The 9,683-nt window shown below is 39.0% G+C and overlaps 1 protein-coding gene across 1 annotated transcript in view; it reads right to left on the bottom strand.

The window, feature by feature from the left end:
* The window catches only part of LOC103771079 (collagen alpha-3(IV) chain-like), a gene marked incomplete at its 5' end in the record, with an annotated part of 18,259 nt that extends 8,827 nt beyond the window's left edge, over nt 1–9,432 (bottom strand). Inside the window, 10 exons of the mRNA XM_008938365.1 lie at nt 335–419; nt 1,299–1,397; nt 2,402–2,482; nt 2,707–2,856; nt 3,913–4,044; nt 4,393–4,482; nt 5,954–6,052; nt 6,794–6,891; nt 8,111–8,200; nt 9,265–9,432. Coding sequence (XP_008936613.1) covers nt 335–419; nt 1,299–1,397; nt 2,402–2,482; nt 2,707–2,856; nt 3,913–4,044; nt 4,393–4,482; nt 5,954–6,052; nt 6,794–6,891; nt 8,111–8,200; nt 9,265–9,432 — 1,092 coding nt within the window. The remainder of the gene's footprint in view (nt 1–334; nt 420–1,298; nt 1,398–2,401; nt 2,483–2,706; nt 2,857–3,912; nt 4,045–4,392; nt 4,483–5,953; nt 6,053–6,793; nt 6,892–8,110; nt 8,201–9,264) is intronic.
* Nucleotides 9,433–9,683: the final 251 nt, after the last annotated feature.

Here is a 9,683-nt window from a genome sequence, read left to right as displayed (position 1 = left end):
AGCAGGAGCTTCTGTTTTCATTAGAACATCCTGTTAATCAAATTATGTATCAAAACAAATTTTCAAAGGCTCTAGAATGTCTGTGTCACCTTCACAAAGCCATACAGTGTAGCTTCTTAATAAAGCCATACAGATTGGCAGTCTTAACTTTACCAGCAAGAACTCCTGACATTTAATATTAATCACCCGATCATTGCTCAGAAGTGCAGAATCAGTCTTGATTTCCTCTGACACTCTTAGTGACATTTCAAGCAGCCAAGAGGCAACTTACAGATGAAGATGATGCCTCTGATATTTAAACGTTAAGCTTTTGCCTTCTCAAAAGACAACTCACCTCTACGACCAGGAATACCTCGAAGGCCAGGGATTCCTCTCCCTGGTGCTCCTAGAAAATATGAAGTCACGTTAAACTCAAAGTTCTGAACAATTGTTAGAACACATCATAGTTGTCTAATATTCCATACATTTATTCTGAATTCAATGAATCAAAATAGATTTTTGTTATATTAATTTGATTATTTCTATTTCTTCTACCCAGAAATACAAATTTAATTGGTAAGTTTTTCTTTATAGTAGGAACTCTTATTTATCAGTCATATTTGAAGTACATTCTACAATAATAAGCTTTGTCTTTTTTCAGAGGAAAAAAAAAAGAAGAAGATTTGCATTTAAGTTAGTTACTAAGGAAAAGAGAAGAATGTAAATAGCCAAAAAATAAAATATATTAATAGTAATCACTTCAAACTTCATATGGGGAAAACTTATTAAATACTATGAATGCCTCCTCAATATCCTCTTTATACTAAGATGCAAAGAAACATTTTAACTGTACATTATGAAAACACTCTGTCAGAATTCGGTGGAAGAGTAAATCTATCTGTGGGCATGGAGGAGGGACATTTAAATGAAAGGTTTTACAACCAAAGGGGCCAGGTCATGGAAACCTCATCTTATTTCCACATACAGAGAATATTCCTTTAAAAGGAATTTGCTTCTTTTAATCTCTTTGAGACTAAGCACATAAGAACTGTTAACAGCAATATTTTGGCTCTTGCAGACATCAATGTTTTTAGGTGATGTTATGACCAATCACATGTGTAAGAGATCAATCACATATGGATCTGGGTTGTTAACAGCATGTACAACAACTACATAGAAAAACCTCTGAACCATGTAAAAGTGAAAAACCTTCTACCTCTAAACTTATCTTTGGCTCCACAGAAGCTCCTTATTAATCTTTCCCAGTTTAACTAGAAAAAAGCACAATCGTAAAAGAGCACAAGTTTCCCTGGTGTTACCTGGTTCTCCCTTTCCTCCTGGGGCCCCAGGCATACCGTCCTGGCCTTGGTTACCTCGCTCACCAACAAGTCCATCTCTCCCAGGGGCACCAGCAGCACCTGTGAATTATAATAGACCATAATATCATTTTTCACTTAGAGTATTTTGCATTTCAAATGGAGAATATGCAAATCCCATTTATTAAAATGTAATTACTTCAACTGCTTCAAAATAGATAAAACTGCTGGTATATACACACTTGTAAAGAGCAGCATATAATTTTTATTGTGCTCACTGGACTTCAACAGATTTAACATCCCCACTATTTTCACAGGTAATAACCTCCTGTGTTTCAAAGACATTTTTTGGACCCTGCCTTTGATTTAACCCACGCTGGTGTAAATCCACAAAGGCAGTGTGTTTTTTTCTGCCTGGCTTTATTACAAATTCAAGTTTTTCTAAACAGGGAGTAGATTCTCACATTTGACAACTCCACTGCTAAGTCAGTGCAAGTTGATTTAAGTCTATAAAATCACATCTAATTTTGATGAGGACCTCTGAATACAAGAGCATTCAATGCTCTTTTTGAGGACAATGACTGGCACTCACTTCAATAACACCTGCATTGCATATCTCTGTTGCTGCATATTTACACACTCTGCCTTAGGTATGTTCTGAATGGTTTGATCTTTTCTGTTGCTTTAACAAACAACCACAACTCTGTCCCCTCTTTCCACTTGAATTCATTTTCTTTTTCTCCCCATGTAGCCACGCCTTAGTTTATTATTGTCTTTTATAAGATAGAAAAAGCCTTTCTCATAATTGTGTGGACATCACATCTTGAGATTTCTTGATGAAAAAAAAATGGCAAAAAGCTTGACAATAGTGAAACAAGATTAAAACCTCCTGCCTCAGCTGATCTGATGACACTGAAAAGAGGCTGTTAAAGACCTTAGCCAGGATGAAAGAAGGTACAGAAAGCCTTGAACCTATGTGAACAGGGACTGTAACTGCATCAGTTAAATACTAAAAAGCTCAGAAGAACAAGAAAATCATCTGCCTCCTTATAAAGGAAATAACCCTAGAGGGGGCAGTGCTCTGGGAGAGATGCTCTGAACCATACCAGGAGGGCCAGGCATGCCCTGCGGTCCCGGGCGGCCCTGCTGTCCTTTAACACCAGCCTCCCCAGGAGCTCCAGGCTTCCCTGGAAGAAGAAAGAGCGTGGGAGAAGAGACAAGGCATTATCAGTAGGCCCAGACTCAGTCTGAGAGCAGTTCTACCATTTGTGCTTGGGAGAGCTATGACAGATCTCTGGCTGACGTAGGGTCGTCAGGTTTACAGCAGCTGCATGTAAATGTGCTGCCCTGCAAGCACCCCGTGTAGTTTATTGAGAAATTATCTTCTTCCAGAAGCATGCCAACATCTCACCACCCCTCCACAACAGAAGATACCTGGGATTCCTGCACCTCCAGCCTCCCCTCTCATCCCATGTGCTCCTGGTACTCCTGTGTGTCCTGGATGACCTTGGGATCCTTTTTCTCCTTTGCTGCCCAAAACTCCAGGGAGGCCTGGATCTCCCTGAGAAATAGCAGTTGCACACAAACAGGTGAGAAATCACATTACATTAATTAATTTACGTTCCATATTTGAACAACACAAGAATCACATGTAATTTTTAAGGGTGTCATCATGGTTCATCATTGTTTTCAGGCAAAAATCAAAGTAGACTAACACGAAATCTTCTCATAATACCACTGGTCCTACAGACATAGCTAAGAAAAAAAAAGATCTTTCTTTAATCTGTACAAACCAACTTCAGTCTTTAGATGTATTCACCAGCACATAGACTTCCCTTCAATTTTATTCTAGCAGCTCCTCCTTTGATCCAAACATACACTCCTTACAGAATTTGCAGCCACAGAAAATACTAAAATGCCCATTTTTCCTTAACTTCCTACAGACTTTCATGACAGTAATCTCATTGTGGCAGCCCAGGTAATACAGAAAATAAACAGATCATTTAGACAGATTACAGGAATTACAGTATGGTTTACAGCCTCAACCACATACTCCAAATAATCTCATATGTAAAAAGACTCCCAGTTGTCCAACAACCAGAACATGCAGTGTAAAACTGTATCCACGTGACCTAATTTAAAATATACTGTTTTCTTAGCAATACATGTGACTGACAATAATATACCTAAGATAATATATATTGCTAAGCAAAAACCGAATTAATTTTGTGTAATGATATTACTAGATTGTATTGTTGATTTTTGACAATCTTAGATGACAAAACTTTGCATTTGCTAAAAGGTCAGCAGTAGAAATGTCTTTAAGTGCAAGTCCTTGTTCTTAATAGATTAGCAACTTTCACATAAACAAAGTTATTTCCCAGATGTTTCACTCTTACAAAGAAATTCTTACGCCAAGAGGAAAATGAAATACAATTAACTAAAAAATACCTTCTGGGTAATGATTCAATAGAATTTTCCTATTTCTCATCACTAACAAATCATCTGCTTCTGCAAACTCTGCAGCTCTTGTTTACATGTTGTTCTGTTTCTGAAGTCAAAGGCTCTGCTTGCTCCCTAATTTGACAATGTTTCCATTCCTTTTATACCTTTGGACCTGGCTCTCCTGGAGGCCCAGCAGATGGGTACCCAGGATCTCCTTTGTCACCTGGAAAGCCACCATCGCCAGGAGGACCAGAGTCACCTGGGGGTCCTGGAAAGCCTGGAGATCCCTTCTGTCCTTTTGGACCTGGAAAATTACAAATACTGATACCACCCACAGGATCACATTTGCATACCATTTGTGAACTACTGCTTGTGTAGTCAGACACTTATTCTTGATTTTATTTCTAAAAACATTAAAAAGAGGTGCTTACATGTAACAACATATAAATTAAAGAAATTATATTTAACTTAAAGAGAGGGAGAACTGCATTCTGCAAGTCAAGCAAATGCTGGTGTGGTGAGAAGTCTATAGGTACTGCAAAGAACAAATCCCAGCCTAAATATTGTGCAGCGCTTACAGTAACAGCTCAGCTCTGTGCCAATGCTTTGATACAGCTCTAAGAATTTGTAATATGGCTTGACAGAAAATAACCTGGAATTCCCATGTCCCCTTTGCTTCCTGCTGCACCTGGGAATCCTTGTCCTCCAGGAATCCCTGGAAGACCCATAAATCCTTTGACACCTGCAAGATGAAGAAATAGGTGTCATCTTCACACGTTTGCTTTAGACACTGTCTGGCAGAGCTGCCATGAACATAGAATTCTCTGCTGCATACCTTGACATGGTATCTTATTATTTTATAAATTTACACCCACCCTCTTGCCCCAGACAATGATAAAATTATCACTGTTGTCAGAAGGTCAAGGAAATAACAAACATCTTAGATATCTACATGAAAATTAAGGTTTGTGACAACAGCACTTGGGGGAAGTCCCTGAAATATACATTTGCATATTTTGATCAAGATGATGAATTTGTATTTACACAGTAGACTCTCCTTTCATTGTCTCCCTGAGTTCAGCCTGGTTTCTGGGTATGTCACAATCACATTGTTACTCACTCATTACGCACTTCTCATGACTGGTGTACTCAAGAGCTTTTTCTTGTACAACCTAAGCACACACCCCCCCTTTAGCTTATTTTAGCTCAGTCGGCATTCAATTTAATGACTACAAGACCTAGTCGCACCTAGAATCTCCAGATGTCTAAATTCCAGGGTAGTGGCCATGGCTGAACCTTTAAACAGGTGAGGTTTTATTTGCTTGCATTAAAAGTTAGGGAGTAGTGGAGCATTTGCAGTTTTTCCTGTGGTGACTATAAAGGATGCTAGTGACAGAATACAGCAGTGATGCTAGAATGATAACACTGCATGGATGATTGCCATCATGAGAAGAGCCATTATAATGACAAGTTTAATGTTAATTCCAGTTGGTTTTCTAGAAAGAAGATATCTCAAAGAATCAAAAATACAGAATACAGAGAAGTAAAGATGTTTTATTAGCATTAATTTGAAATAACAGATGCACTGTCTCACTCAGGGGTCACCATGTATCATTATGTATGAGGTTATGGTAATGGCCAAGCAAACCTTTGTGAAATAGCTGAAGTAGGTTTATAATTTCTGCAGGTTCTTATTAAGTTTGCTTTTCAATGAAGATCTGGTAACATTCAAAAGAGAAGCCAAACACTGCAGGCTTTGAAGAAGGAAATAAAATCAATATCAAATACAAAAAGCTTTTGAATTATTTTTGTGCATAACTGCAATGTTCATATCTTAGAATTATGACTTGTTTGTAATTTTGGGAATTCGAACTTCTCTTTGCTTTTATAAATACACATTTTTATTCATTGGCCTTGACAGCTTTTACATTTTTAAGTTGTTATTTTTTAAGATTCAGTATTATTTTCTATTTATCAGCCCAAACAGTGGTCTATATTTGGAAGGAAAGAATCACTTGGTAGTAGATGCATCTTTCAAATACCAGCTTTTGAAATTGCCAAATTCTAGAATTCTCAGAAAAGCTTCAGAGTGAAAAGAGAAGCTTCAGTACATAGTGTAATGCTGCTGAAGCAGAGTTTAGGAGCTAGCACTGAGGTGATACTATCTCTTCTCTCCATGTGGTGCAGTAATTTTCTGTATACATATTCCATACCTGGTAGACCAGGTATTCCTTCAAACCCATTGTGACCTGGTGGACCTTGCACACCAGCATCTCCTTTTTCTCCTCTTGGACCCATTCTTCCTTGAACTCCTAAAACAAAGTTTCATTTTAAAAAATATTACAAAATGACATCTTTAAAAGCTACAAAAAACTTATGTTCTAAGTTTTATAACTCTTAAAAACTAATAAAGCTTAAGTGGAGCATAGGATTTTCACTCTGTAAACACATAAGGCAGACAAGCTCACAGTGAATGCCTTGCACATTTCTCATATGGAGGAAAAAGGAAGCTTCTGAAAGCTTCCAGAGGAAAATGTCTACACAAAAAGCCAGATAGCATTAGTCAAGCACATACAACTCGTATACAGAGTCCATATTAATATTGAAAACAAAGGAATTCTTCTGAGCAGACTTAATTTCTCTGCAATCCAGCATTTAGTTGCTAAGTGCACCCATTTCTGTGCTCATAGGCCTCTAAACGTGTCAGAACATGAATATACAGCATGTATGGATATAAGACCCCTAGTACCACTGACATTATTACTGGTTTAACATTACAGCAAGTGTTTATTTTTTTTTTTTTAAGGAATCTGGACTTGTTAAAATGGAAATAAACATTCTGCGTAATATCCAACTATCTCATACATAAAGGCAGTTAGTGTTCAGCAATAATTACTTCAAAGCTGTTTGAATACTGCCAGCAGTAGAGTCAGTTTCTTCCAGTTTGAGAGTCCAGCAGAACAGCAACAGATGACAATCCTAACTGGTTTTGCATGACAGAACCACGAACTTGTACCTTTTATGCCTCGTTCTCCTTTATTCCCACTACGAACCAAGGTCTCAGAGGGTCCAGGAAAACCTTTATCACCTGGTTCGCCTTTTGCTCCAAGAAACCCTCTTCTTCCCTTTAGTCCTGGAAAGCCAGAAGAACCTGCAAGAAAAACAGAATGAGATTTCCTCAAGAAACCTGACTAGATGACATAAAAAAGGTAGCAACAAAACTCTTGTCTTCAAGGGCAACCAAGTATGTAAATACACATTCCAAATCAACAACCTAAACTAGCTTCTCAACTACTTCAATCACCAATAAAACATCTAAGAGCACAGATTATGACAAGAGATTACAATTATTTCTTATATGGAATATATGCATAATCTTATATCTGTTGAGTAGATATAATTATGATATTTGGAACATGAATAGGATAAAAAAAAAATATAGGGGAAAAAAAGCTCTTTGCTCTTTATTTAGGAAATTGCCAGCCACTGTTACAAATACCAATGAAATAGGAAAGGTGGCAATTCAAAACTGCTAGAAAATAATGTTGTCACAGAATCACAGAATGTTAGGGGTTGGAAGGGACCTCCAGAGACCAAGTCCAGCCCCCCTGCCAGAGCAGGACCATCTCGTCTAGGGCAGGTCACACAGGAAGGCATCCAGACGGGTCTTAAAAGTCCCCAAGGCAGGAGACTCCACAACCTCCCTGGGGAGCCTGTTCCAGTGCTCTGGAACCCTTACAGGAAAGAAGTTCCTCCTCATGTTGAGGTGGAACTTACTGTGCTCCAGCTTGTGTCCATTGCCCCATGTCCTATTGCAGGGTATAAGTGAGAAGAGATTGCCCCTTCCTTCCTGACACCCAGCCCTCTTATATTTATACACATTAACTAGATCTCCCCTAAGTCTTCTCTTCTCCAGACTGAAAAGCCCCAGGTCTCTCAGCCTCTCCTCATACGGCAGATGTTCCAGTCCCCCAACCATCCTCGTAGCCCTTCTCTGGACTCTCTCCAGTAGATCTCTGTCCCTCTTGAATTGGGGAGCCCAGAACTGGACACAACACTCCAGGTGAGGTCTCACCAGGGCAGGGTAGAGGGGGAGCAGGACCTCCCTTGTTCTGCTGCATACACTTTTCTTAATATACCCCAGGATACCATTGGCCTTCCAGGCCACAAGGGCATATTGTCATTACATGTCATTGCACATATGCAGAAGCCAAAGGTTTCCCAAGACTCATTCCAGTATTTTCCCAAGAAATTTCCATATGACACATGTTCAGGAGCAGTGGCATACATCAAGATGGATCACAAGACTTCTTCAGCATGGAAGTGCCTATATTCTAAGTACAATGACGGCAGACACTATGGCCACTTGCCTCTCAGACCCGGCTCGCCTGGTCTTCCAATCATGCCAGGGGGTCCAGGAATTCCTAACATGCCCATTATACCTGGCTCTCCCCTTGAGCCTGTGGAATTGAAGGAATAGAAACATATTTGTTAGCATTGGATCAGTGGAACAGAAGATTATGTTGGAAAACCACACATATGCCTGTCAGTTATTTAATTGCTTATGTTATTTTTTTCTCTCCGTTTCTGTAACATACTGTCTGAGCCAGTTTTCCAGTCTTTCACCACACACACAGCACTTACACAGAGGATAACCCCAAGCTACCCAGATGAGCAGTTGCAACAGCTTCTATCACTGAATGACGTAAATAACAGCAAGGATAATGTATCTGATACCCACACAGAGATGGGAGACTTGTCATGGGATGTATGGGATGAACATTCCTTTCTGCCTGAGGAGCTGAAGGCCAGCTAAGATGTCACATGTCCCCTTAAATGACATCAGAAGTCTAGGTCTGCATAATTGAGTCAAGTGCTACTTGTTTATCATTAGTATTATAGGTTGTATATATGTATATGTGTATGTATATATGTAACATCTCCTTCCCACAGGATAATGAAGGGTTTAACAGTAATGAAAGAAATCTTTTTTAGAAATAGGAAGCATTATATAACTGATTTCTTTTATTCTACAAATCAAATTTAAAAAAAAAAAACAAATGAACAACAACATAGGGATTACCTACCTCACTTAAAGTTAGCTCTGGTTAATGTGACAGTTTGATCTGACTGGACTCTGTCTAGAAGACAGCATTAACAAGCTATCTGTGTGAAAAGGGATGCTAAGTAAGAACTAAACTTTTTACACTTCCCTTAAGCTGGGGACTTGCTTTGAACATGAGCTATTTCACATCCTACTGCAAGTATGTTACTGTACAAGAGCCACTGTGAGGCAGCCTTCTGTTCTGAGAACCAACACAGAAAATTCCATCCCGTGTCATGACAGCTTCAAGCTGTGATTGTCATTTAGGGAATGATGATTTATTTGTTTTCCATACAGATCTCAATGATGGATGAAAGATGTTGATGGAAAAATATTTCAGCATCTGCAGTTTGGAAAAGTGTGACCCACACCTTTTTGACTTCATTTTTACATCAAAACAAGTATTTGGGGAATCCTTACCTGGCACACCAGAGATTCCTGGCCTTCCAGACTGTCCCTTGGGACCAGGTAATCCGGTATTTCCCTGAAGACCTATTAATCCAGGCTCCCCAGGATTTCCATGGACTCCTGGGATACTCAAACCAGGAGGACCCGGTTTTCCTTTAGAACCTTGCAAACCCCTTCCTCCTAAGAAAAACACATGACAATGTAGCATGGTACTTCTGCCTGGAAAATAAACCTTCAGCTTTATCTTGTCACCATGAGCATGAAACTCTTCTTGAACTCTGCCTGTTTGAGGGCTAAACACTAGATCTGTACAACATACACATTCAGGACATCTTGAGAGTTGTGGCTTGTTTTTTTAAAGGTGGAAAAAAAAGTGAAAGTAGAAAATTATCTTCTTTTCTCAGGAAGAAAACAAAACAAAACAAACAAAC

This window comes from Merops nubicus, unplaced genomic scaffold (assembly GCF_000691845.1).
Source record: "Merops nubicus isolate BGI_N331 unplaced genomic scaffold, ASM69184v1 scaffold17494, whole genome shotgun sequence".
NCBI classification, from domain to species: Eukaryota; Metazoa; Chordata; class Aves; order Coraciiformes; family Meropidae; genus Merops; species Merops nubicus.
The sequence above is the reverse complement of the archived record's forward strand: the minus strand, read 5'-3'. Positions and strand labels throughout refer to the sequence as shown.